The sequence below is a fragment of the Cordyceps fumosorosea genome (assembly GCF_001636725.1).
Source record: "Cordyceps fumosorosea ARSEF 2679 chromosome Unknown scaffold_1, whole genome shotgun sequence".
NCBI classification, from domain to species: Eukaryota; Fungi; Ascomycota; class Sordariomycetes; order Hypocreales; family Cordycipitaceae; genus Cordyceps; species Cordyceps fumosorosea.
In genome coordinates this window covers 995,153-1,019,515 of record NW_017387301.1, presented here as the reverse complement: position 1 = coordinate 1,019,515, position 24,363 = coordinate 995,153, and the positions used below count along the sequence as shown (strand labels likewise).

At 54.9% G+C, this 24,363-nt stretch overlaps 10 protein-coding genes across 10 annotated transcripts; 5 read left to right on the top strand and 5 right to left on the bottom strand.

Moving 5' to 3' along the window:
- Positions 1-96: 96 nt before the first annotated feature.
- ISF_00335 (elongation factor G 1) lies at positions 97-2,370 on the bottom strand (the record flags this gene model as incomplete). The annotated part of the gene is made up of 2 exons (XM_018843942.1): positions 97-2,178; positions 2,242-2,370. The coding sequence occupies 2 exons, from the start codon at positions 2,368-2,370 to the stop codon at positions 97-99; spliced, it is 2,211 nt and encodes a 736-aa protein (XP_018708392.1).
- A 627-nt stretch (positions 2,371-2,997) lies between these two features.
- On the bottom strand, positions 2,998-4,533 carry ISF_00334 (Peptidase A1; the record flags this gene model as incomplete). Its single annotated transcript, XM_018843941.1, has 2 exons — positions 2,998-4,127; positions 4,212-4,533. 2 exons carry the CDS (start codon positions 4,531-4,533, stop codon positions 2,998-3,000), a joined length of 1,452 nt encoding a protein of 483 aa, XP_018708391.1.
- Positions 4,534-6,481: 1,948 nt separating this feature from the next.
- ISF_00333 (Pyridoxal phosphate-dependent transferase, major domain protein) lies at positions 6,482-7,730 on the bottom strand (the record flags this gene model as incomplete). Its single annotated transcript, XM_018843940.1, has 2 exons — positions 6,482-7,186; positions 7,254-7,730. 2 exons carry the CDS (start codon positions 7,728-7,730, stop codon positions 6,482-6,484), a joined length of 1,182 nt encoding a protein of 393 aa, XP_018708390.1.
- Positions 7,731-9,530: 1,800 nt separating this feature from the next.
- ISF_00332 (ABC transporter (Adp1)) lies at positions 9,531-12,966 on the top strand (the record flags this gene model as incomplete). Its single annotated transcript, XM_018843939.1, has 4 exons — positions 9,531-9,688; positions 9,766-9,878; positions 9,942-10,232; positions 10,289-12,966. The coding sequence occupies 4 exons, from the start codon at positions 9,531-9,533 to the stop codon at positions 12,964-12,966; spliced, it is 3,240 nt and encodes a 1,079-aa protein (XP_018708389.1).
- A 320-nt stretch (positions 12,967-13,286) lies between these two features.
- On the bottom strand, positions 13,287-13,586 carry ISF_00331 (hypothetical protein; the record flags this gene model as incomplete). The annotated part of the gene is made up of 1 exon (XM_018843938.1): positions 13,287-13,586. The coding sequence occupies one exon, from the start codon at positions 13,584-13,586 to the stop codon at positions 13,287-13,289; it is 300 nt and encodes a 99-aa protein (XP_018708388.1).
- Positions 13,587-13,650: 64 nt separating this feature from the next.
- Positions 13,651-14,181, bottom strand: ISF_00330 (hypothetical protein; the record flags this gene model as incomplete). Its single annotated transcript, XM_018843937.1, has 1 exon — positions 13,651-14,181. The coding sequence occupies one exon, from the start codon at positions 14,179-14,181 to the stop codon at positions 13,651-13,653; it is 531 nt and encodes a 176-aa protein (XP_018708387.1).
- Positions 14,182-14,503: 322 nt separating this feature from the next.
- ISF_00329 (nucleolar GTP-binding protein 2) lies at positions 14,504-16,736 on the top strand (the record flags this gene model as incomplete). Its single annotated transcript, XM_018843936.1, has 3 exons — positions 14,504-14,601; positions 14,672-15,404; positions 15,750-16,736. The coding sequence occupies 3 exons, from the start codon at positions 14,504-14,506 to the stop codon at positions 16,734-16,736; spliced, it is 1,818 nt and encodes a 605-aa protein (XP_018708386.1).
- Positions 16,737-20,362: 3,626 nt separating this feature from the next.
- ISF_00328 (Ubiquitin 3 binding protein But2) lies at positions 20,363-21,377 on the top strand (the record flags this gene model as incomplete). Its single annotated transcript, XM_018843935.1, has 2 exons — positions 20,363-20,585; positions 20,641-21,377. The coding sequence occupies 2 exons, from the start codon at positions 20,363-20,365 to the stop codon at positions 21,375-21,377; spliced, it is 960 nt and encodes a 319-aa protein (XP_018708385.1).
- Positions 21,378-21,930: 553 nt separating this feature from the next.
- On the top strand, positions 21,931-22,580 carry ISF_00327 (hypothetical protein; the record flags this gene model as incomplete). The annotated part of the gene is made up of 2 exons (XM_018843934.1): positions 21,931-22,078; positions 22,150-22,580. 2 exons carry the CDS (start codon positions 21,931-21,933, stop codon positions 22,578-22,580), a joined length of 579 nt encoding a protein of 192 aa, XP_018708384.1.
- A 686-nt stretch (positions 22,581-23,266) lies between these two features.
- ISF_00326 (hypothetical protein) lies at positions 23,267-23,816 on the top strand (the record flags this gene model as incomplete). Its single annotated transcript, XM_018843933.1, has 2 exons — positions 23,267-23,495; positions 23,566-23,816. 2 exons carry the CDS (start codon positions 23,267-23,269, stop codon positions 23,814-23,816), a joined length of 480 nt encoding a protein of 159 aa, XP_018708383.1.
- Between the last annotated feature and the right edge of the window lie 547 nt (positions 23,817-24,363).

Here is a 24,363-nt window from a genome sequence, read left to right as displayed (position 1 = left end):
CAAGTGCCTCTTTTGCACAACCCAGCGCCATAGTAGTACAGTAAAAAATCATGTGGCAAACTCGAAATCGCAATTCTATTTTGTCTTCTCAACTCATTACTTCGAGCGCTTGGCCTCGAGCTCTGCCTCGTGCTTGGCAATGAGCTCCTTTTGCAGGTGCGGCGGCGCAGCGGCGTAGTGGCTAAACTCCATGCTGAACTCGCCCTTGCCCTGCGTGGCGGCGCGAAGCTGGGAGCTGAAGCCGAACATGGCGTTTAGGCTGCAGTCGCAGGTGAGGGTGAAATCCTCGGTGCCAATATCGGTGTCGTGGACCACGGCGCCGCGCTTGTTCATGAGCATGAGGATGGCGCCTTGGAACTCGTTGGGTGCGGTGATGGTCGTCTTCATCAGCGGCTCGAGAACCTGGCCACCTGCCTCGGGGAAGGTCTTGCGGAAGGCCATCTGAGTCGCGAGGCTGAAGGCGTGGTCGGACGAGTCGGTGACGTGCGTCGCGCCGTCGTTGATGATCATCCGCGTGCCGATGACGCGGTGGCCAAGCAGTGGGCCCTTGTCGGTCGCCAGCTCAAAACCCTTGGCACACGCCGTCAGGAACTTGTCGGGGATGGTGCCGCCGACGACCTGGCTCTCGTATAAGTTGTCGCTGGGGTTATCGTTGGGCTCGATGTAGCCGACGACGCGCGCGTAGTCACCGGGGCCACCGGACTGGCGTTTGAAGAGGAAGTCGAAGTCGGCGTGGCGCGAGATAGTCTCGCGGTAGGCGACGCGGGGCTGCCCGGTCACGCACTCTGTCTTGTACTCGCGCTTGAGACGCTCGACGTAGACTTCCAGGTGCAGCTCGCCCATGCCGGAGATGATGGTCTCTTCACTCTCCGCATCGACATGGACGCGGAACGTCGGGTCCTCTCGCTGGAACCGGTTCATGGCCTTGGAGAAGTTGTCGGCATCGGTGGAACGCTTGGGCGTAATGGACAGCGACATGACAGCGTCAGGGACAAACATGGATGACATGGTGTACGGCAGGCCGCCGTCGGTGAAGGTATCGCCTGAGGCGCAGTCGACACCGAAGACGGCGCAGATCTCGCCGGCGCCAACCTCGCTGACATCCTCCATCTCGTTGGAGTGCATGCGCACGATGCGGGGGATGCGGACCTTCTTGTCAGTGCGGCTGTTGAACAGGTAGGTACCCTTGTTCAGAGTACCCTGGTAGACGCGGATGTAGGTGAGCTGGCCGTAGTTGTTCTCTTCGAGCTTGAAGGCGAGACCGACAAAGGGAAGCGAGTTGTAGGGAACGAGCTTGACCGACTTTTCGTTTTGCGTCTTATCAAGCGCCGTGTTCTCGATCTGGGACGGGTTGGGCAAGTAGTCGCAGACAGCGTCGAGCATGGGCTGGACGGCCTTGTCGGCAAGGGCGGAGCCCATTAGGACCGGGGAGAACTTGCGGGCGATGGTGGCGCGGCGGATGGCGCTTTTGATCTGGGCAACGGTGGGCTCTTGTTCATCAAGGAAGATCTCGGCCATTTCGTCGTCAACGTCAGCAAGCTTCTCGATCAGGATCTGGCGCTTCTCCTCGACGAGGTCCTGCAGGCCGGCGGGAATTTTATCCTCAACGCGGATCTTGGTGCCACGAGGAGCCTCAAAGTACATGGCCTTGCGCTCGATCAGGTCCACAACGCCCTCGAACTCGTCCTCGGCGCCAATGGGGACTTGGATGGCGGCGGCGGGCATCTTGAGCTTGGTGTTGATCTGCTCGACGGCCTTCCAGGGGTTGGCGCCCATGCGGTCCATCTTGTTGACAAAGGAGATGCGGGGGACGTCGTAGCGCTTCATCTGACGGTCGACAGTGATGGTCTGCGACTGGACGCCGCTGACAGCGCACAGAATCATGACAGCACCGTCGAGGACGCGCAGAGCACGCTCGACCTCGATCGTGAAGTCGATATGGCCGGGGGTATCAATCAGGTTGAAGTGATAGGTCTCTTCCTTTCCGTTTTCTGTCTTTTTCCAGTCGCAAAAAGTCGCTGCAGACTGAATCGTAATGCCCTTTTCTCGCTCGAGATCCATAGAGTCCATCTTGGCGCCGACAGAGTCCTTTCCACGGACTTCGTGGATCGCCTTGATTCGACCGGTGTAGAAGAGAACGCGCTCGGTAACTGTCGTCTTTCCGGAGTCGATGTGCGCCTAGCCATAATGTTAGAAACCATAACTCAACTCTAACGGGATTTCTAGGTCATAAGAACGTACGGCAATACCAATATTTCGTACGCGGGAGAGGCGAGCAGCCTCCTCAGTGGACATGTTGGCGGCAACGTATTCGGGGGTCAGGCTGGCAGCATCTTCTTGCGCCTTTTTCAGACTTTGCAATTGGGCCATGTTAGCTTTCCTTCCTATTCAATCTGCCCGCAATTCGACGCAAAGGATAGATACTCACGCTTCCTGTGCGGCGCCATACTTGACGCTGGACTGGCTGAATGTGCGCCGAGAGGAAAAGGGCACAGCGACCTTGAAATCGCGAAACCCAGCAGACGATCTAGAAGAATCCGAAATCAGACGGCAATTAAGCCACCTGACCGAGTTGAGGACCCTCATGTCGCGAAACTGTCCACAACAAAACGATTTGTCGTGGTTGAGAGCAGTATCTTGGTAGCGCCGAGTCCCTGGAAACTTTTTTCTGCCAGGGGCAGCATCATCGCGGCTCCACGTGCTAGCGCGATAAAGCTGCGATATGAACCGCGAAGGGAGTCAGCGTAATAGAGATCATTCCCATTGGGCGATTTTTCCATGGAACAATACTTTTCTTTAGCAACTTGTACGAGATTGATTAATATTCTTTTTTAATATTTTCTAAAATAAATATATAGATAGAGCATAAATACATGTTAGAGTGCATGAACCAACATTTACAAGTAAAAGCTCAACGCCAGCGAGCAGCTGGAACGACCAGCACTGGTATATCCATAACGACGCTGAATAAAAGAGACATCAAAATTCTTCCCAATATTATACAGAGTTGGCAAAAATAGCGAGAAAGGTCGGCACCGAGATCATGACCAATCCCAGGGCGGAGAGACCAACAGTGGTCGCGCCACTCGCGCTCTGGAAACCAGAACTGCCCTTGTAATCAGGCGTGGATGAGCTGCCACCAGTTGTGGAGTTGGAATCCGCGACTAGAGTGGACGATGGAATGGTAGCACCCTTGGAAGGAAAGGGAACCACATTGGAGGCGGTCGCGTTCAGTTTGGTCGGGGCAAGGGCGACTTGGTTATTCACCAGGTCGTAAACGACGTAGGCGGAGCGCAGAAAGCTGTCGCCTAGCAGGTAGGTGTTTGGTGAGCCGTCCGTGGAAGCAGACTGGGCCTGGATACCAAAGACGCAAGCAGCAGTGTTCTTGTGTCTGCCATTCGACAGGGAAACGCCGGCCTGGTCGAGGACTAGCTCGTCCATGGTGACGTTGATGCGAGGGCCCTGGCTGCCGCCAAAGCCAAACGAAAAGTAGGCGCCGGTACCCGCGATGTTGCAGGGCACGACGGCAACTCCAAGGCTCTGGACGTACGCGGCGCCGACTTCCTGCCAGATTTGCTGGGTGATGTCGGTGGGGAGGTACGAGAGGGTGGTGCCAGAGTCGAGGAGGGCGGTGATTGGGAAACTCGTCGAGGAGAAGGAATCAGATCCAGATGAACTGTGGCCTTCAACTGAGGTTAGGGCCACGTTAAACTCGACGACCTGGCCGCCGCGAGAAAGAAGGTCGAGCCGGGCGAGGTCGCCCTGGTATTTTTCGGTGTCGATTGCGCCAAAAAGCAGGCTGCCCGTACTCGCGTCGAGGTCATTGAGCCAAAGGCTGTAAGCAACCGTGTTGATGTTGCCTGAGGTCTGCATAGCGATTGGCAAGTTGGGGTATGTCTGATCGACTGTTTGAATTGAGGCTTCGTTGCCTCTGTAGCCAATGCCAACGAGGCCAAACGGGATATCGGTCTCTTCGGCAAGGCCCATTGTTAGATTTTTGACGGTAGCACCGCCAATCTGGAAAGTGTCGAGAAAGTAAGAGCCCTTTGCGCTACTTTTGTCGACATATTGAATCTGGAATGTTCCTTCGTCAAAGGCCGTAAAAGTGGTCGATTTGCTCGAAGTGACTACCGCGCACATGTGAGTTGAAAATCTCTTCCGGTAATGCATTCTGAAAAGCAATTGAGTGAGTGTCAAGAATTATGACTTACAGGAACCCTTGGAGCAGCCGTCGCTCTGGCCGGGCCGTGTGAGTTTGTCGCTCTTGGCCTGGCAGGCCGCTGACCCGCTCGAAGGCACCCAAACATCACTGCTGCCGGTGTCGAGCTGTAGGGAGAACTTTTGGCCAGGAGTGCCAACTGTGACATTAACGAAGTAGCCTCCGTCCTGCAGGAGGTTGGAGATGCCGGCTTCGACACTGGAGGCGCGGCGCTGCAGGTGGTTCTGCTCCTTCTTCGCGAAGTCCATGAGAACGTACTGCGCGGTGGCAGACGCGGACAGCAGAGCTGTCAGAGTCGTAGCGGCAGCCTTCATTGCTAATTGACGGAGTTGCTTGGTGTGGTTTGGGTATCGGGGTAGTGGCGTGCAATTTAGTGTTTGAGAAGTCGATGACGGCGCGGGTGCCAGTTGCAAAGGGCGTCAACGGTTCGGCGGCGGAGAGAGTAAACGGCTATTGTCCAAGATGGTTCTGTGAGCAAAGCTGGGGAGAAGGTAACAGCTTCTAGATATCGGAAGATTTCGTGGGGGCTTGTGCCTTTTGAAGTGGATTTCAGAAGTGGGAGCGCGCCTGGTCAGACGAAGAAGAAATGGACGAGAACAAGGCAGACAGGGCGAAGCCGACGCAGTACGATGCTAGGCTGGGAGCATGGGTGCGATTAGACTTGTATAAGAAATCAATAAGAACGAGGGCAAGCGGAGACCGGTTGATATTAGCATGTACCCAGGATTGGCCGAGGATGCACCTGTAATGCATGGAGATACAAGGCGCTAGACCTCTTTTTCTGCTGTAATACATGTTATTTTTTTCGGCGGCCCCGGTGCGAAACTCAGATGGCGCCGGAGGAGAAGTGGAAGAGCTTCAGCCGTCCAAGGGCCAAAGAGCAAAAGCCCCCATTCGTCCATCCATTGGCTTGCGGCTGTATCGGGAGCTCCAGGTCGCACTAATAAAGGGTGGTGTGCGTCATCCTATTCGCCCCTGTTACTGACATGTCGAATGATTAGGTTTGCTAGCTTGTCGATTCTCTCTGAAGCCCGTTGGATACTTGCTCGACGTTAATTCAATAGAGAAAAATGTCGTGTATCGTTCAACCCGCCAAGACAGCAGTTTGTGCTGCATGTGTCCTCGTCTCGGCAAACCCATGCCGCCCACGCCGCCAAGAGATGCTCCATCCGGGGAGGGCGGAGGTGATGCCTTGGTGTGTTGAATGCTCAGGCGGCTAGTTACGACATCATGAGCCAACATGCACGTCTATATCCAACTCCGGTATTGCTACTGCCTTTCCTCTAGGAGTTATGGCTAGTAATGAAATTTAGGAAATCAAAGAAAATATCCTGCTTCGGTATTCAATACCAGACTACTCGATCTCACGTCTTTCAAACCTGTACAGATTGTGGGCCAGCCAAGACTGGAGAGAAATTGCTGCGCCACAAGCCCTGTTGTCTGCCTGATACCTTTGACAGCAGCCACAAAATACTACAATGCTGGCCTCAACTTGAGTCTCGCGCGTTTCGCTACCCAATGCCGCGCAGTTCGCAGCCGAGCTAATGTAGCCCGATCGGAGCAAATCCAAACCCTGCGTTGTCTCCAGAAATCAGAGACACAGCTTGAATTGCTTCAGGACTCATGCAGGGGGCAGCCCCCGACAACGCCTCGTCCTTTGACTCTCCCGACAGTTGTGCCGCAGCTCAGATCCACAGCCAGCAAGAAATTATTTCCAGCTAGCCGTCACCAAGATCTCGACGAGATCCTATCATATCGTGCGTTCAATTGTCATACAGGAAACTGAAAGCTTGCTACGCCGCTGAGTCTCACGCTGCCTTAGTAACTAGTGCTAGCTGGCTGTGGCTAGCAGTGAGACTCGGTTCGCAGCCTGGAACACCATTTATATCCGAAGGTACTAACCTACGGATTGTCATGGCATATCCGCAAGACCAACGACATGCGCGTTTTTAAAGCTCTTTTATTAATGCTTTCTCGTTTGATTTTTCTTTCATCCTGTACTTCATAGCGACGCTAAATCCAGGTATGCACCCAAATGGCTCTGTGGCTGTGGCCGTGGCTGTGGGCTCAGCTGCCGTTATTGCCGTGGACACGCAATGCTCGCCACCCGGCAGCCTCGCCGATTTCTCTCCAGAGACGGCCCCCGTTTCAACCCGGCCTGAAACCGAGGCCGGGAGCGCTGCGCCTAGCTTGCTGACTGTGTAGCTAAACTTGTATGATGGCAATCTTTGTTTACATTTATGCTGCGTCGCCAGTTCGCTCTCACGGATGCTCCTCTAGATACTGGCTCAACCGGCTGAGCGCCGCCTCCACGACCGCCGTGTCGCAAACGTACGCCAGCCTCACGTAGCCCGCGAAATCCTCGCCCCAGCCGAAGCTGTGCGAGCCGGGAATCAGAAGCACCTTGTACTTGTCAACGAGGTCGGTGCAAAAGGCCTCGTCGTCGACCGGCGCCCCGCCCACCGCGCCGCGGAACTGGATAAAGGCCATGGTGCCGCCGCTCGGTCGCACCCACCGGCAGCGGTCGGCGTGCCGGGCCACAAAGGCCTCCACCAACCGCCGGTTGTGCCGCGCCTGATCAATGTTGCGTCGCAGCAGCGCCGGACGCACCGCCGCTGACAGCGCGTAGGTCGCAATCTGGTCGTCCACCTGCGACACGCAGATGGTCGTGAAGTCGCGCCGGCGCGAGCATGCCGCGATCAGCGCTCGGTCCGGCGAGGTTACCCACCCGATGCGGATGCCGGGCAGCGACAGTGACTTGGACATGGACCCGGTCGCGAGCGTCCGCTTGTAGCCAAACGATGTGATGGGCGGCGGCGCGCTGTCGGGCTCGTGGAAGAGCGGTCGGTACACCTCGTCGCTGAAGACGATGACGCCCCGCGCCTTGGCGATCTCGACAATGTCTCGCAGCACGCGCTCCGGTATCACGGTGCCGGTCGGGTTGTTGGGGTTGTTGAGGATGATCATCTGTAGCCGCGATTAGCAGGGCCGTCCCCGGGCAAATTATCCGCCCACACATGCTCGCCGACTATACCTTTGTGTTGCGCCGGAACAGACTGTGCAAGTCTTGCACATCGGGAATGAATCCATTTTCCTCCTTGAGCCGCCAGAACGAGACCTGCGCGCCAAACGTCTCAGGCACGGAATAGAGCTGCGTATAGACCGGATAGACGCAGATAGCGTGGTCGGTTGGGCCGAGGAGCGCGTACAGCACCAGAAAATTGGCCGAGATGCCCCCTTGCGTGATGACCACGTCGTCTTCCGTGAGCTGCGTCTCCTGTCCACTGCATAGCTCAGCCACGCTCTGCCTCAGCTCGGAAGAACCGTTGGTGCTCCCATAGCTAAGTTTGGAACTGGTTATGAGCGGCCCATCGTCCTTTTCTGTTAATAAGCCATTCAGTTCGTCGATGGAGATTGGGCAAGCATAAGTGTCGGCGAGATTGAGTAGGCCGGCTACTCCACACCAACGAGACATCCATTGCTCAGCCGGGAATGTAGAGGGATGGGCCATACTGTTTGGGCTAATCGTATCGTATAATTATGCTGCACGGTAATATAAAGAAATTACGAACATGTCCCGATGGATGGACTCGCTTGTGGGTGGCCTTATGCACTACATCTCGTGGTTGTTGATGAGAGATGACTCTTCTGTAACCAAGTTGCAGGGTAACGCCCCAGTGCTGATGAGTGGGACGCCCGAGGTCGGCTGTCGCAAAGGACACACGGGGGTGGTAAAGGAGCCGTTTGAGACGCGGTTAGGCGAATTGTACGGATAGATACGGCTCAGTGGGCAAAAAAGGTGTTTGGAAGTATGAGTCGAAATGAGTCGTAATAATAGGCCGAGTTAGTACTATTGCTTGATTGCTTGGGTAGGGCCGAGAAGCGGGTGGAACACAGATTCGGATATGCTTAAAATCAGCATCCCAAGCAAGCTACGGATAGTCAAACCCGTCATTATTTTATCTCCTATTTGCGCCGAAATTTTGTAGTTCATGGCGTTTATTGAAAGATAAAACTCCGAGTCTGTTTGACATGGAGTCCTCTTTGCCCATGCATAACAACCCGCAGGTCCCTTCTGAAGCAATGGCTGGCAGCGTCCTGACAGTAACTACTAGATTCCACGCGGCATGGCGCCCATCCCTAATACATGGTTGGGGAGAGCGTAGATCTCAGTTTCAGAATTGCCTTGAGGACTTCCAATTGCATGGAGAAATGGCCACTGGAAAGATGCGGTGTCGGGGTCTGGAAAGTGCTGCCTGGGCGCTCCGCTTCGCTCATCTGTTCTGGCGCCATTCCGTCTGTTGCGCACAAGGGGATCGCTGCCTGCATGAAAGTGTATAGTTACGTATTGCTCGAATATTAACATGGCGCGCAAGCTGACTCCTGGGAGTCTAGGCATTCGAGATGCATTGAGGCGGCCGACATTCCCCGAGGAGCTGGTGAGCTGGAACAAGCCCCGCGTGTGCGCCAATGATGGCTTTGAACAATGGCTCGCCTGGCTCAGGGAAGGAGGAATCGCCGTTCTCCCGATATTGTACGATCACAGGACCATCTTGAGCGACCAAGGTGAAGCTGTAGGCGGCCGTGTGTTTTCTAGCGCGACGGGGCCGGCCTCCAATGCGATTTGGGTGAACAGTCGCATTCGGCCTGCGTAGTAAAGTTATTCTAGAAGAGCTTTTTTGATGGGGCCATTTTTGGCAAGTGCAAGGAACGGTGATCGTATTTGGGATCCGTGGCAGCTGAAGACAGCTTCTTGTTTGGAAAGGAGGCAGAGATACGGAAGTTGGAGGGCTGAGGTGAGAAGAGCCTGTTTGGCCGCCTTAGTCATCCACACATTTAGCGAGAACCTTGAAGTCCGTAACATCATGCGTAGCGTGTGTGGTCGCAAGCTGTCTTAGCTGCCAGCGAAAGAGTTTTAGAAGTGCCTGGAGGGCCAAGAGCTCATTGCTTTTGGTACGGATTCATGTAGACAAAACATGCTCGATCAGTGAGTGATTGCCTATTGTACCTCCATAATCCTCAGCAGCGGATTCCCCCGCGCGCCGTTGTGGTTGTGGACCCGCTGAACCTTTGCCGTCCATTGCCTTATTCCTCGGGCGTCTTTATTTTACTAGCGCTGTGGTGTCTAAAATGGAGCAAGGTAGCGTCACTCGTCACTGTCATCCGTCAGCTGTGTGCGGTTAGCCCAGCTGTCCAGAGGCAGCCTGTCTCGAATCCCACCACATCTAGCTAAAGCCATCTTCGCACTTTCATCATCCAAGCGCTGTCATCTCAACAATTCCTCATCGCGACCGCTCTCGCAAACGGCGCCATGAAATCCGTCAGGAGGATACTGCTCGGGGTCGTCGTCGCAGCCGTGCCTGCGCTCGTCGCAGCCTCGCAGAATGCTTCCTACCCGACCGCCGACATGTTGAGGGCGCAACTGGCTCTCATGGGTGGCACCGATCGCCCTGACGGCTGTCCTCCATGGTAAGCCAGCACCGAGCTGCGCCATTGTAAGCGCCGCGAATATGAGCTGTGTTTGCTGACCTGTTTTCCCCGTCTAGCTTCAACTGTCTGCTCCCCGCCCATACCTGCGCCCAGTACGCTGGTTGCAACGAATTCAACGGCATCTGTGATTGCCCTGCTGGTTTTGGTGGCGATGACTGCCTCAAGCCCCGTGAGTAGAATCGACGCATATAATCCTGGGAGCTGCCCTGATGCTGACTGTGGTGATAATTAGTTTGCGGTTCTCTGGCCCGTGGCCGCGACCGACCCATGCGATCCGGCGACAGCTGCGAATGCGACGAGGGCTGGGGCGGCGTCAACTGCAACGTCTGTACTCAAGACTCCGCTTGCAACGCCTTCATGCCCGGCGAGACTGGTGGTGTTTGTCACCGCACTGGTGAGCTCGTTCGTACCAATCACCAAATATGCAATGTCATCAACAAGATGATCATCCAACTGCTGGGCGACCAAATCCCAGAGGTCACATTTACTTGCGATAAGGTGTCGGAAGAATGTGACTTCCAATGTCAGTCCCGAAACTGAACCAAACCGCAAGAATACCCTTGTACTAACATCTTCCAGTTTGGGTTGACCAGGTCGAGTCTTTCTACTGCCACCTCTCCGAATGCGAGTCGAGCGCAACATTTGGCGACACCACAAACAGCACATCGTATAAGTGCAAAAAGATCCAATGCACATGTATCCCCGATCGTATGATGTGTGGCAAGGACGGTTCTATGGACTTGACCGACTTCTTGGACGAAGCCATCAAAGGCCCTGCGTCGTTCGAATGCACCAACAAGAACGATACGTCCCACAGCTGCGCGTTCAAAGAGCCTCAGATGGACCAGCTCATGACCGATCTGCTAGGTGACTCGAGTATCCTACTTACTTGTGGCGCAGGAGAGTGTATGCACGAAACAGAGGTGCCTGGCTATCGACGACCTGTCAAGCAAATCAACACTCCCCTCATCGCAGGTATTATTGCGGTCTGCGCCCTCTTCGTCGTTGCTGTTATTGTCGTGACTTGGTATCTGGCTCGCCGCAGACTGCAGTATGGTGCCATCCATCTTGACGACTCCGACGACGAGAGCACCAAGCTCATGGCCAACCACAAGCCTGCATCACTTCAGTTTCAGAATGTGTCATACACTCTCAATGGCAAGCAAATTCTGAACGGAATCCAGGGAATTTGTCATCCAGGCGAGGCAACCGCTATCATGGGTGCGTCCGGGGCTGGCAAGACTACATTCCTCGATATTCTTGCGCGAAAGAACAAGCGCGGCCAAGTGTCTGGTGATTTCTATGTCAACGGCGAAAAAGTCCTGGATAATGACTACAAAAATGTCATCGGATTCGTCGACCAAGAAGACACGATGCTTCCGACTTTGACGGTGCACGAGACCATTCTGAACAGTGCTCTACTAAGATTGCCTCGCGACATGACCCGCGCCAGCAAAGAGCAGCGCGTGTTTGAAGTAGAAAAGGAACTTGGTATTTACCACATCAGAGATTCTCTTATTGGATCTGAGGAAGGCAAGGGTCGCGGCATCTCTGGTGGCGAAAAACGACGTGTTGGAATCGCCTGCGAGTTGGTCACCAGCCCTTCCATCCTCTTTCTTGACGAGCCGACAAGCGGCTTGGACGCCTTCAACGCTTATAACGTTGTTGAGTGTCTTGTAACATTGGCTAAAAACTATCAGCGAACCATCATCTTTACCATTCATCAGCCACGCTCCAACATTGTCGCCTTGTTTGATCGACTGGTCCTTCTTGCAAAGGGCAAGACCGTTTACTCTGGCAAATTTGTGGATTGCCAATCATACTTTGACAACATTGGTTATGAATGCCCGCCCGGGTTCAATATTGCAGATTACCTTGTCGATCTTACGATGCATGCCAGTCGTTCCGAGTCCTTCGATGACGGCACTGTTGGTGCTGATACCGCAAGTGTTGGGCCAAGCAGCACTAGAGCCGTCAAATCGATTGCTAGTGTCTCCGGAGGCAGCATTGGAGATGAGCCATCCGAGAGCTCGTCTTCTCGACCCAGAGCCAAGCGCTCCGACTCTATTCGCACTCGACAAGAACGCGAGCTCTTTACACGCAGGCGCACTGCAGACACTGCTGCATCTTCGGATGCTGGGGGCGAGGAAATTGGAGCCTACAAGCTCCAGAAACATCCCGTCACCGCCCTCGGACAGCTTCCAGAAGATCACCACGACCTACCACCTCATGTGTCGTCTGCCACCGACCTCGATCTTCTATCAAACGCGTTTGCCGAGTCTCATATTGCCACCAGCACCAGAGAGGAAATTCAGCAGTCGGTTGCCGCTGCCCGAGATGCCAATGGCTCAAACGCGAACGGGTACTCTGTGGACGGGCCGAACATCAATGTCAGCGCTGTCGGAAAGGGCTACAATCGCATCAGCTACCCTCGCCAGTTCATCATTCTTTCACACCGAACCTTCAAGAATCTCTACAGAAATCCGATGCTGATGCTGACTCACTACGCCATTGCCATTGTTCTTGCAGTCTTTGCTGGATTCCTTTTCTATGGCCTCACCGATGATATTCCTGGCTTCCAGAACAGACTCGGTCTCTTCTTCTTCCTCCTGGCATTGTATGGTTTCAGCACGCTCACAAGTTTGACCGTCTTTGCGAATGAGCGGCTGCTCTTCCTGCGTGAACGAGCTAATGGGTACTACTCGCCGGCCACCTATTTTGCAGCCAAGGTGCTTTTCGATATTGTTCCCCTGCGAATCATCCCGCCTATTCTGATGGGCTCCATTCTGTATCCGATGACTGGTCTCGTGCCCGACTTCCCTCACTTCATCAAATTTATCATTGTACTAGTCCTCTTCAACCTCGCAGCCGCGGCCATTTGCCTGTTCATTGGCATCATCTTCAAGGACGGCGGTGTGGCGAACCTCATCGGCAGCCTGGTCATGCTGTTCAGCCTCCTATTTGCCGGCTTTCTGCTCAATCGTGAGAAGATCCCAGCCAGTGCTGCTTGGCTGCAGAGTATATCGATCTTCCACTATGGCTTCGAAGCGCTCATCGTCAATGAAGTAGTCGAGCTTACTCTCATTGACGAAAAAGTCGGCATTCCAATCAAGGTACCTGGCGCCACGATCCTCAGCACATTTGGCTTTCAGAACGGTGCTTTGTGGTATGATATCCGCAACTTGGGCATTTTTGCAGCTGCCTTTATCGTCCTGGCTTATGCTGCCATGCACGTACTTCTTGTTGAGCGCAGATAAACTACCGCTACTGCTCGACTCTCCAGAGTATACGCAGATACAAATTTGTGGAGAGCGATAGACGTGTTCCTGCTTCTTGTATTGGGGTGCTCGCGTCATCGTTAGACTTTGGCGTTTTTGCATGGCTGTTGCCTGCTTAGCAAACTTGGTATATATTGTAGAAAGTACAATAAAGGTATAAATCGCAGCATGATTGCAATGGAAACAAATGATGTTGGATAGTAAATGTACATGCTAAAACTGGCTATTTTACACACGATGCACTCTGCATCATCTGGTACATGCTCCGTCGTTCTGAAGATCCCTATACAAATTGGCCTCTATGCCATCTTACCGCCGGTAAGCTCCTCCGAAATCTTCTTCGTGCGCTTGACCGAGTGATCAAACTCGGACTCGCTCGCGCTCGCGAGGTTGGTCGAGGTCCGCGTGACACTCTCGAACATGGTGGCCACGCCGGGGGGCTTGCCGTGGACGCCCCAGACGTTCTCCGTGGCGCCGGGGCGGTATCCCTTGATGCTCTGCTTGCGGAAGTAGTCCTCGTGGAAGAGACGGTCAATCTCGTCCTTGAGGTCGGTCTCGGTGACGATGAAGCCCTCGGCCGCGTTGATGTAGAGCTCCATGAGCGCGTCGCGGCGGGCGTCGCGGCGGGCGTCCTCGCGCGCCAGCACGCGCGCCCGACTGACCTCAGCCTTCTCGATCGGCGACCGCGGCCAGCACGGTGCCGCGGGTCATGACGGCGGCGCGCGGCTCTGGGGCCTCCCGGGCGAGGCGGACGGTGCGCTCCGCACGGTCGCGCCGCGCCGCGCGCCCCTTCTCACGGGTCTCGTAGCGCTGCCACAGGCCCTGCAGGCCCTCCTCCAGGTTCTTCCGGCGGCTGTCGGCAAGCTGCTTCTTCCACCGCTGCGCGTCGCTCTTGAGAGGGCGGTCGGTGGTGCGCTGCGGCGCGGTCTGGGTCAGGTACTCGGGCCGCACCTTGCGGTCGCCATCGCGGCGGTCGAAGATCTCACGTGGCACGGGCAGAGTACCGCGTATCCGATCTGGCTTGCCCTCGGTAGACTGCGGCACCTTCGGGAGCCGGATGTAGGACGGTGATTCGGGGGGGATGTTGCTGAGGGAGGACGTGGTGCTAAACGCCGCTCGTGACGTTGCTGCTGCTGACAGCACACGCCGAGAGGCGGCTGGCCGAAGGCAGGACCATGTCGATTGGAGCGACATTGTGGGAGAGAAAGGCGATTGTCGTGAGAGTTGATCGGAAAGCTCACAAGATATTCTGCTGGTGGTTTGACCTGGAAAATTAGCCTACCAAATCGTAGCAAGCCTGGCGACGGATTAACTGTACTGCCGCCGCTTCCCCTGGCTGCCCGCTAAAAATTTACCAGCCACCCCACACACCGCCTGCAGAAAAAAATGAAGTGGGGGCCAATATGCAGACGTAAAAAAAAGTTCTGGGCAGAATCCTGTTACATTTTCCTCCTCTTCTCACTCCTCTTCAAACTGTCTCTTGTCTTGCCCCATCCTCTGGCAAGCCTCATTCAAGATGGGTACCGGCAAGAAAGAGGCTACCCGGCGTGTTCGCCAGGGTAAAACCGGCGATGGCATGGCCAACGTCCGGGTCAAGGGCGAAAACTTCTATCGGTAAGCCTCCCCCAATCAGCTCGGCTGCGGCATATCCACAGAACGGTAACTGACAATGACTGCCTAACAGCGATGGGAAGAGGGTTAAGCACCTGAACATGTACAAGGAGGGCAAGGCGCAGCGCAATGCCAAGGGCGAGATCACAAAGGCCGCCACATGGCAGTCTCGCGACGTGCCCACGGCCGTCATCGAGCCGAACCGCAAGTGGTTCTCCAACACCCGTGTCGTCTCCCAGGACACGCTCACAGCCTTCCGCGAGGCCATGGCGGAAAAGGCCAAGGACCCGTACTCCGTGCTCCTCAAGTCGAACAAGCTGCCCATGACGCTCATCCGTGACGGCCAAGACACCACCAACGGCCTCAAGCAGCACAAGGCCAAAATGACGCTCGAGACGGCACCGTTTTCTGGTGTTTTTGGCCCCAAAGCCCAGCGTAAGCGCGTCAAGCTCGACGTCGCCAACCTTGACGATCTTGCCGAGGGTACCGAGAAGAGTATGGACACCTATGAGGAGCGCCTTGAGCAGGCCAAGCTGCTGAGCGGCGAGTCCGGTACCACCGACCCGGATGATGGCACCTTTGCAATGGCCATTGAGCCCGTCTTCGACAAGGGCCAGAGCAAGCGTATTTGGAACGAGCTGTACAAGGTCATTGACTCGTCCGACGTCGTCATCCACGTCCTCGATGCCCGTGACCCCATTGGCACCCGATGCCGCAGCGTTGAAAAATATCTGCGCGAGGAGGCTCCCCACAAGCATCTGATTTTCGTTCTCAACAAGTGTGATCTGGTTCCCACTGGTGTCTGTGTAAGTTCAATTTTTTTCATTCTGCGTCCGTTGCCCCTTTTCTGGCCGAAAGGCCCCAATGATTCCTGTCAGGACCCCTTCTCGATTTTCTTACGGAGGTTTGTCTGTTACAACATTGGGAGAGTAACCGCCATGCTCGACTGTCGGCAGCGTTCTGCTGTTTGGCTAGATTGGTGACCGTTCTGGTCACCGTCATGAGAAGGTATTGGGTCGAATTGAGTTGAAGGCTCCTATGTCCACTTCGGACGAGTTTACAGGAGTCTTCGTAGTTATGACCCACACATTTCATCATTTCAAATGATTTTCTTGTAGAAGATTCGCGAGTTCATTGCTAATTCTCTACAGGCCGCTTGGGTTAGACATCTTGGAAAGGAGTATCCCACCCTCGCTTTCCATGCCAGCATCAACAACTCTTTTGGCAAGGGCTCTCTCATCCAGCTTCTTCGCCAGTTCTCTGTCCTCCACTCAGATAGAAAGCAGATTTCTGTCGGTCTCATTGGCGGTCCCAACACTGGCAAGTCCTCCATCATCAACACTCTGTTGAAGAAGAAGGTCTGCACTGTTGCCCCCATTCCGGGCGAGACCAAGGTCTGGCAGTACGTTACGCTGATGAAGCGCATCTACCTCATTGATTGCCCTGGTGTTGTTCCACCCACCAACCAAGACACCCCTACCGATCTTGTTCTACGCGGCGTCGTCCGTGTCGAAAAGGTCGACAATCCTGAACAGTACATCCCTGCTCTTCTGAGCAAGGTGAAGCGCCGCCACATGGAGAAGACGTACGAGCTTACCAATTGGAGCAACGCGACTGAATTACTCGAGCTCCTGGCCCGCAAGGGTGGCCGTCTTCTTAAGGGCGGTGAGCCTGACCTGGACGGTGTTGCAAAGATGATGCTCAACGACTTCATGCGTGGCAATATTCCCTGGTTCACGCCCCCTCCCATCAGCCCCGATGCGAACGGCGAGACGCGAGCTGGCCGCGAGGGTCGCCTTGGCGAGATGCCCAAGAAGCGTACCCAGACGGAGGCTTTCGATGAAGCAACTGAGGCCAGGGTGCAGGATGAAGATGACAAGGAAGGCAGTGAAGCCGATGATGATGATGACTCTTTCGAGGGTTTCGGTAGCGACACTGACGGACCTTCTCGCAAGGCCTCTTTCGGCGCCACGACTGGTGCTGGCAGTGATGAGAGTGACGCGGATGAAGCCGAGGTGGAGGACGAGGCCGAAGAGCAAGTCGAAGAGGCAGCTGAGCCTGAGCCTGAGCCTAAGCCTAAGCCTAAGCCTGAGCCTTCCGTCCGTGCCACCCGCTCTAGCAAACGCATCAAGAGGTGAAGCATACAATCCGACGATAGATACCCACAGCCATTTGATGCAGTTGGTGCATCGATGCCCGCTCCCGGCTGATTGCCACGCCATGTTCTGGACCGCTCTAAGGGCGCTCATGAGAAGCTTCCCTGGAGCAGAGTCTACGGCAGCACCACAGGTTGCCGTGGCGTGAGCAAGCGTCCAAGAGCTCCAGCCAGCTCGGAGTACAGCCCTCCCACAATCGCCGCTTCGAATTGTTGTGTTGGACGCTCGGTCGGGATTTGAAGGAATGACCGAAACAGTGCCCGTGGGTCGACCTGCAAGGCCGACCAGTGGAGGCGCTGGCAGCACGATGACACGAGCTACTACTGCACTATACTACAAATGCATACAATTGATCAACCACTTTAACACCCTCAAAGGACTTGAACTGTGAAACTTGTAATACTTGTAATGCCTGTCTGAAATGTGCCTTGACGAGGCAAGCCACGGCTCGTTTGGGCAAGATATCGCGGTCCCATGACGTACCTCGTTCGTTGCTTGATCGCGACGGTCAGACGAGGCGTTATTAGGCAGGTTCAGGATGTGTACGCCCCGAGCAGGAGCTGAACGCTTTCTTCAATCGCCACCTTCCTACGACCCACGGGAGGTACCCTGTTGGATGAGGAATGTATCCGTGATAGGATCGGCGGGAACGGCATAGGGCAGCCTGAGGTGTCACGCATCTCCGCTCGCTGAGGCAATTTTTCCGACAAGAAGGAAAGGAAAACCGAGAAATAGAAGAAATTAAGAGGTGAAGAATAGACCAGACGGCCATAATTCTCGGGTTCCCCGGGTCCCCGTCGCGGAAGGATGGCAATGAGGCTCGCCAACACGGAAAGCTGTATGCCATGTACACGCTTGGCCGGCTTGCTTGGTGGCGGCGGCTGAGAGGAACTAGCAAAGCATCATCTGAACATTTTTGGTTGGCGTGCTCGCTCATTCTATGTTGATACTTTAATTGCCAATCCTCTTTTCCCATGCGGTACGTTTTTGTAAGTGGCCCTCTGTTTTGCTAAGCTCCTGTTGGCTTGCCAGACGGCTGCTGCCCGTGGTGCAGGGTCTAGGAGGGTGGACGTAAACCTGGAACGTGGAGAGTAGATTTATCAAGCGTTAAGTTCACTCTGTCACTGTGCCTTTTAGTGCCAGCCTCAAACTCAATGGACCTTGACTCTGTAATTGGTTGTAGTCAGGCAAGCCTACACGTGTGGTGGATTCTCCGCTCAGAGGCCCTCTTCAAAACAGAGAAGCCGAACAGACTTTTGTGCACTCATGGAGGTGTGAGAGTCGCCCCTCCCCCCAAAGCACGGGCAGTAAATTATTAACATATCGAGTGATGACGATTATGCTCGGCCGGGACTCGGAAGCCATTTACAGCCGTGGTGTGGTGCTACAGCCTACGGAGTTACAATATCCGCCTGCGTCATCTGCGGCTCCTATAAAATAGCAGCCAAGTGCATTTCCCCGGAGCGAGGCGCTTCCTGCGGTGCGAGGCTCCGATGTTGATCCTGGGCCGACGTCATTCGACAACCGATTTCCTCTTTTGGGAGCGTGTGGGAGGACAAGACGACAAGCGGGGAAAATGGATGCTTGGCAAGATTGATTAATCAACGACGAGGGAACCAGAAGGCGATCCAAGCTCTGGGAATGTGTTATTTTAGGCAGGAAATTAGCGGTTTGCGATTTAGTAGGAGTCCATGGTAACAACTACCGGGGAAGCCATTGGCATAATAAGCCTAGCCGACGTGGTGATGGCACCTTGGTTGCTTGGTGTGGGCAGCAAAGGCAGACAATGTCACCACCGACGATCGGATCAGCAATGCCGGTGGCTGGAATAGGCGGCTTTGAGCTTTAAGGCCCAAGAAGGCCTGAAAGCCTGTTTATTGGTTTTTTCAGCGGCCTTGCCAGTCTTGGTGGTTGGGCCAGCTGTCGGTGCGACGATCTTCTCGTATGTCTGCCCAAGCGGGCTCCAGTGTATTGGGCGAGTCGGCCAGTAGAATGGACGGTGAGGTTGTTGAGAGAAGCGGAAGCGAGCTGTGTCGGAAAAATCCACAAGGCTGGAGGGATGCTCCTGGTTAAACCGGAGACAAACCATTGTGGATGAGACAACAAGGGAACATCATAACGCGATGGAGAATGGGTGCTGTACGTAGTATGCATGCCCACCCAGCATTGCAGTTTTTCAGCTTTTGTCGATGATGGTCTCGGGTACGAGAGGATTCTCTCTCCTCTTGGTTTGTTGTCGTGGTTGTTTCGATCCTGCTGGATGTTGTAATGATGGTACTCTGTTCGTTTTGGTTCCCATCATGATGTCAGCCGCAGCCTCCAAATTTTTTACACAGTCGTCACGGTACGTCATTTACCAGGCAAGCGGGAGAACCGGATGGATTGGGCGTCTTGGCGATGTATGTAGGAATATCTGGTAAGTTGATGGCGTCTTGGTCGGGCGAAACAAGACTAGCGGGGGCGTTTGTAAGAGGAGAGGAGAGGAAGCCAGCGAGCGAAGTGACATGGATATCTTGGTGGCAGGGTAGCAGGATCTTGATGCGGGGCAACAATGACGAGGCAAGTGGTGGCGGGCACACTGTTACTGATTTATTCGTATCAATTGAAGCTGGATAGAATATTGAATTTGACCAAGATATTGTAGAATTAAGAATTACACCAATAACGATTGGAAACTGAAATACCAAAAGTTTGACCGGTGCTGGGGTAACTATCTACCCCCTACATTGTGTTGCCTGACAACCACACCATCCCCGCTATAGCCTCATTGTCAGCCCGCCTACGGATATCCAGACCAGACAAGTCAACACTGACAGCTCTCATCCAGCTCGCCGCAAATGGGCTGTCCATCAGCCGAAAACCAGCCCATCTCGACGTGGAATCAGCAAGGATTCCCCATAATTCGCTGGCCATTTCCTCTCAGCATTGGAGCGGCTTCTCCCTCGTCCTCCCCTCCTCCGCCGTGCTCGCCACCAGCCATCCCACTTGGCCGCATCTAGCCTGAAGGCGTCCATGCACAGACAATCCCACCACTATATTCCCATCTATCGCCGGGAATACGAGCTCAACACCAGCCCTGCGGAGCTCTTGGCGTCTTGGCACCTTTTCCACTGCAACATGGGTGTGTCTGCTCGTCGCCGCGACAGCCCGCCGACGCCGAGACAACCTGTCTGACCTGCTCCCTTCCCAGCAGGCTGGCCAGCATTGACGACCCCCCGGCCGACCATGACGTCTGCCCTGCAGACCCGGCCTCGTATTTTCACTTTTACTCTTCTTCTCGGATGTATCGTGATGATCGGCAACTCTCAGCCGTACAGAGTGGCCATGGGGCGGGCCTTCCTTCGCCAGCCAGCCCCGGAAGCTTGGTTCCGCAGCGCCCGGTCTGCCCTGCCCAGCCTCAGAAATGATGTGAAGAGGAAGTGAGAAAGACAGACCGCTCAAGTATATAAATGACCGGGTATCCCGTACTCGAACCCATCTCGAATTTCTATCCCCATAACAGCCCAGACTCACCACCAAAAAAGGAAGTTTCACGAATTACTTCTTCACTTACACACTCACTTCTTACACCTGATACACATCTCATATACCTCCGTAAGATACAAACAATGAAGTCTGCGGCCATTGCTCTCAGCCTAGGTGCCGTCGCCAACGGCCTCGCGGTCCGCGGCGGATGCCAGCTTCACTTGAGCGCCGGCGGCGACGTCGTCGGCTGCGTCGGCGAAATCTCCTCTGGGCAGGTTCGCGCTGGCAACGGCGTCCAGTCCTCTACATTTACCTTTACCAGTGGCGGGCTCACCGACGACAAGGGCCGCGGATGCTGGTGGACTCGTAAGCATACCACCCTCTCTCCTTTGACCCAAGTTAACTGACTTTGGAATCATAGCCCCTACCGGCGTCCTCCAGTGTGATGAGGGTCAAGCCCCGGACACCGGATTCACCATCGGCTGCGACGGCAAGGTCTCCTGGAATGGCCAGACCACCTTCTTCGAGTGCGCTACCGGCGAACAGGGCCAGTGGAACATCTACAACAAACAGGACCAGGGCGCCAACTGCGGCAAGGTCACCCTCACGGCCGACGGCTGCCACGCCGCTTGCCCGCCACCCCCTCCTCCGCCTCCTCCTCCCCCCGCCCAGACCTGCCCGACCAACCTCAACGGCCCGTACGAGTTCCCGCATCTCATCATACCCGTCTCCAAATCTAGCCCCGACACGGCAGCCGGCACCTCCTACTTCGGCGTCGTCAACGGTGACACCTCCTCCATTTTCAACTTCGACATCCCCGCCGGCGACCAGGGCAAGAAGTGCAGCCTCGTCTTCCTCTTCCCCAAGCAGGCCGACTTGGAGACATCGAGCTTCACCTTCTCCGGTGACGGCAAGCTCGACTTCACCCAGCTGAAGGCTGCCGCCACCGAGGGCACCACCTACAACAACCAGCCCGGCAAGGCGGCAGATCTCGGCCAAGTGACAGTCGCCCCCGGAAACTCGTACAGCATTGCTACGTTTGACTGCCCCGCGGGCCAGCGCGTCGCCTACGAGATCTCGGCGGCCGGCAACACCGACTTCAAGTACTTCCAGGACTACAACCCCTCGCCGATTGGTCTCTACATCACCAAGTGCTGAGCGCTAAAAAACCCTAAGAAAATGCATTACAATCTGTGAATGACTTTTTACGAATACTGGATAATAAGGGGGTGGGATTGCACATTGACTGATTTTCATGGCACGAATGAATTACGAAGATATTGTATCATTACCAACTACATAACAATCCTTAATAATATAGAGCCTTTGGGCATTCATCAAATTACTACTTTTCCGTTTTACAGAGAGAACAATTCAGTAGGGGAATCAGTTAGAACTGGGCAGGTCGTGTAAGTGAGTTAGTTGGAGTACAAAGATGTGGATACCTCGGACAAAAAAGTTGTCCGTGTCGTCATTTTGAGAGGCAAGCGATCATCTTTTTCCATAGGCACTTTTACAGTCAACCCTTCTCGCGCCAAACCCCGCACGCAATTTGTATAAGCCATTAGTTTTCTCCTTTTTGAAAGAGAAAAGTACCTAGCGATCGACCAGAACTTAGCCCTCAGCTCCTACCCCGCGAGCAATTGACGATCTATTCGCCACTTCTCGATACTCGATCCCACGACAGACACAAACACACACTCACTACAGGATGGGCTCAGCTTCGTCCAAGGCGGCGCGCAGCGCACCGCGCAAGTTTCCTGCCCGCAGCGCAGGCTCCGCCGTGGCCCAGACGACGAGTCGACCACCGCGCGCCTCGCCGCAGCCCAGCGCGGCGTCCGACCTCTCCCCAGACCAAGGTACGACTTTTCCCCCTCCCTCCCCCCCCTCCAACCAGGCAGTGCGAAGCTAACACGGCCCGACCGTGCAGAAACAATCTCGCGCGCCGCCGATCCCGAGTTCACGCCCGCCGGCTTCGCCAGCCGCCTGCAGCAGATGGGCATCGTCGACCCGAACCCGACCTACTCACCCTCCTCGCGCGCCGCCGACGCGCACCGGGAGCTGCCGTCCGCCGCGCCCGGCCGGCCCATTTTCCCGTCGTCGCGGGCCAACACGACGCTGACGGCGCTGGAGGCGCGGCGGCGCGCACAGGAGCGCGCGGAGGAGGATGAGGAGCGCTTCCTGCGGGTGGGCATGAGGGGCGCGGCGCGGCGGCAGGTGGACGCGCGCACGCTGGCGGACGCGCTGAGGATGGTGGATGCGGGAGCGGCGCCGAGGGACGTCGAGGCGCGCATGGGGATGCGGGAGGGCTTGCTGGGGAGGACCGGGAGGAAGGGCGTGTTGACGCTCCTGACGACTTGAAGGGGAGGCTGGGGGAAACGGGGGCGGGGGGAAAGTGTAAAATATGCAAACATGTATCTACATGTATCTGTACAACACCGGCGACGTTCAGTGCGTTTAATGAGAGAAGATTAAGAAGGGATTGGACAGGCAGGTTCTTGTATGCGGTACTTGGTACTCTCTCTGCTCAAAGTAAGAGTTTGACCAGCCGATTTGGCTTGAGTTCGAGGAACAAGGTTGTACCAGTGCAATGCATGGCCTGGTCCACCACGCGGCTGTATCTAGATCAAGTAGATGTTTATTGCCGAATGTTTACTGGAGCTGAATTACATGAGGCTGTTGGTCAGGAAATATCGTGATGAGGTGAACAACTCTTCTCAGAGGCTGTCAGATCCCGGAGCGCAGAGCAACCGGACGACTTGGTTGTAGTCATGGTCACATGTATATACATCACTTAACTATGACGAGCTCTAGAGCTCAAGGTTAGACGGTTCCGTGAATAGCGTCACTTGGCCTCATCTTTGCGTGTTATGGTTTACGAGCCCCCCAACTGCCACCACATGACAATGTATATCGACTTATCGATTCCAACGGCGCGTCCAGGAAATGTTTTTTTTTGTTGACTGGTAGTTTATGTTCTCTCCCCCAGATACTTTCTTTCATCACCACTTGCGCACAATCATCGCCAACCCCCAATTGCCGTCAAGATGGTGGTGCAACTCAGCAAAGCCCTCGCGAGCACAAGCTCACATACCCTTTTTGGGGACGGAAACTCAATCACCGGCACAGAATTGATGAGCGCCGAGCCGTTGGAGGATCTGCCAGAAGCCAGTTCCTCGGAGGAGAGCGTGGACCTCTCATGCGCGCAGGCCTGCGCTCTGGTCCACGACGCCTTCAAGTCAGCGTCTACCCAGCTGCATTCCCCAAGCGACGACGGTCAGAAGTTTTCACCATCCTGCTCTCTTCGTATTCTTTCCCTTCATTCTTCTAGTCTAATGCATTGCAGGAATTCTAGAGCCCATCGAGCCCCCCGCGGTTGAGATGATCAGCAGTGGCTCCGCCATCGGACCGCAATCACCACAACTCGTCGAGATCAAGCTCGACAGCAATGCCCGGACAGAACGCTCCGAAAAACAGTACACGGCTGCGGAGCCGCAGAAGGCTGCTCGAGGATCGTATCTTTACATACCCGGAGTTGGTTTTGTGTACCAAGAGGATGGCGACGAGCTAGGCTACAAAGCCCCCGTCACACTGTAGCCGGGCAGTTCTTTGGGGTTGTTATTAGCGATGGTCGTGACCGAGGGCAAACAGACCTGAGAATTTGAGGCTACAATTCCGGAATAAGAACAGAAAAGAAAAAATCCCCTTACAATTTCTGGAAAAGTTTCCGCGTCGTGACGAATATACTCACTACTGCCGGTGATCCCGCAAAGTGGGAGGATTTGTCTCGGCTCATATCTGAATAATGCGTGCCCGTATTTTGACGCCACTAGAAACAATCCTGTATCGAAAGTGTATAAGTATATAAAAACTTTGAACTATATTACTTAACAGAAAATAAAACGTACCCATGTGTCATATGTCGGCGCGAAAACCACGTTCGTGTCATGCACCCTCACCAGCTCCGGGTTGGGCCGTCGGTTGGCCGGGATGAACGTGCGTGACGACGGATGGCACCAGCTCTCATGCATCCTGTCTTTACAGGCCTCGAGCCATGTGCCGTCCTTCTAGTACTCAACAAAGACCTACACCTTCAACGTCAAGCTAGACAGCATCTTGAACCCCCCCCCCCCCCCCCCCCCCC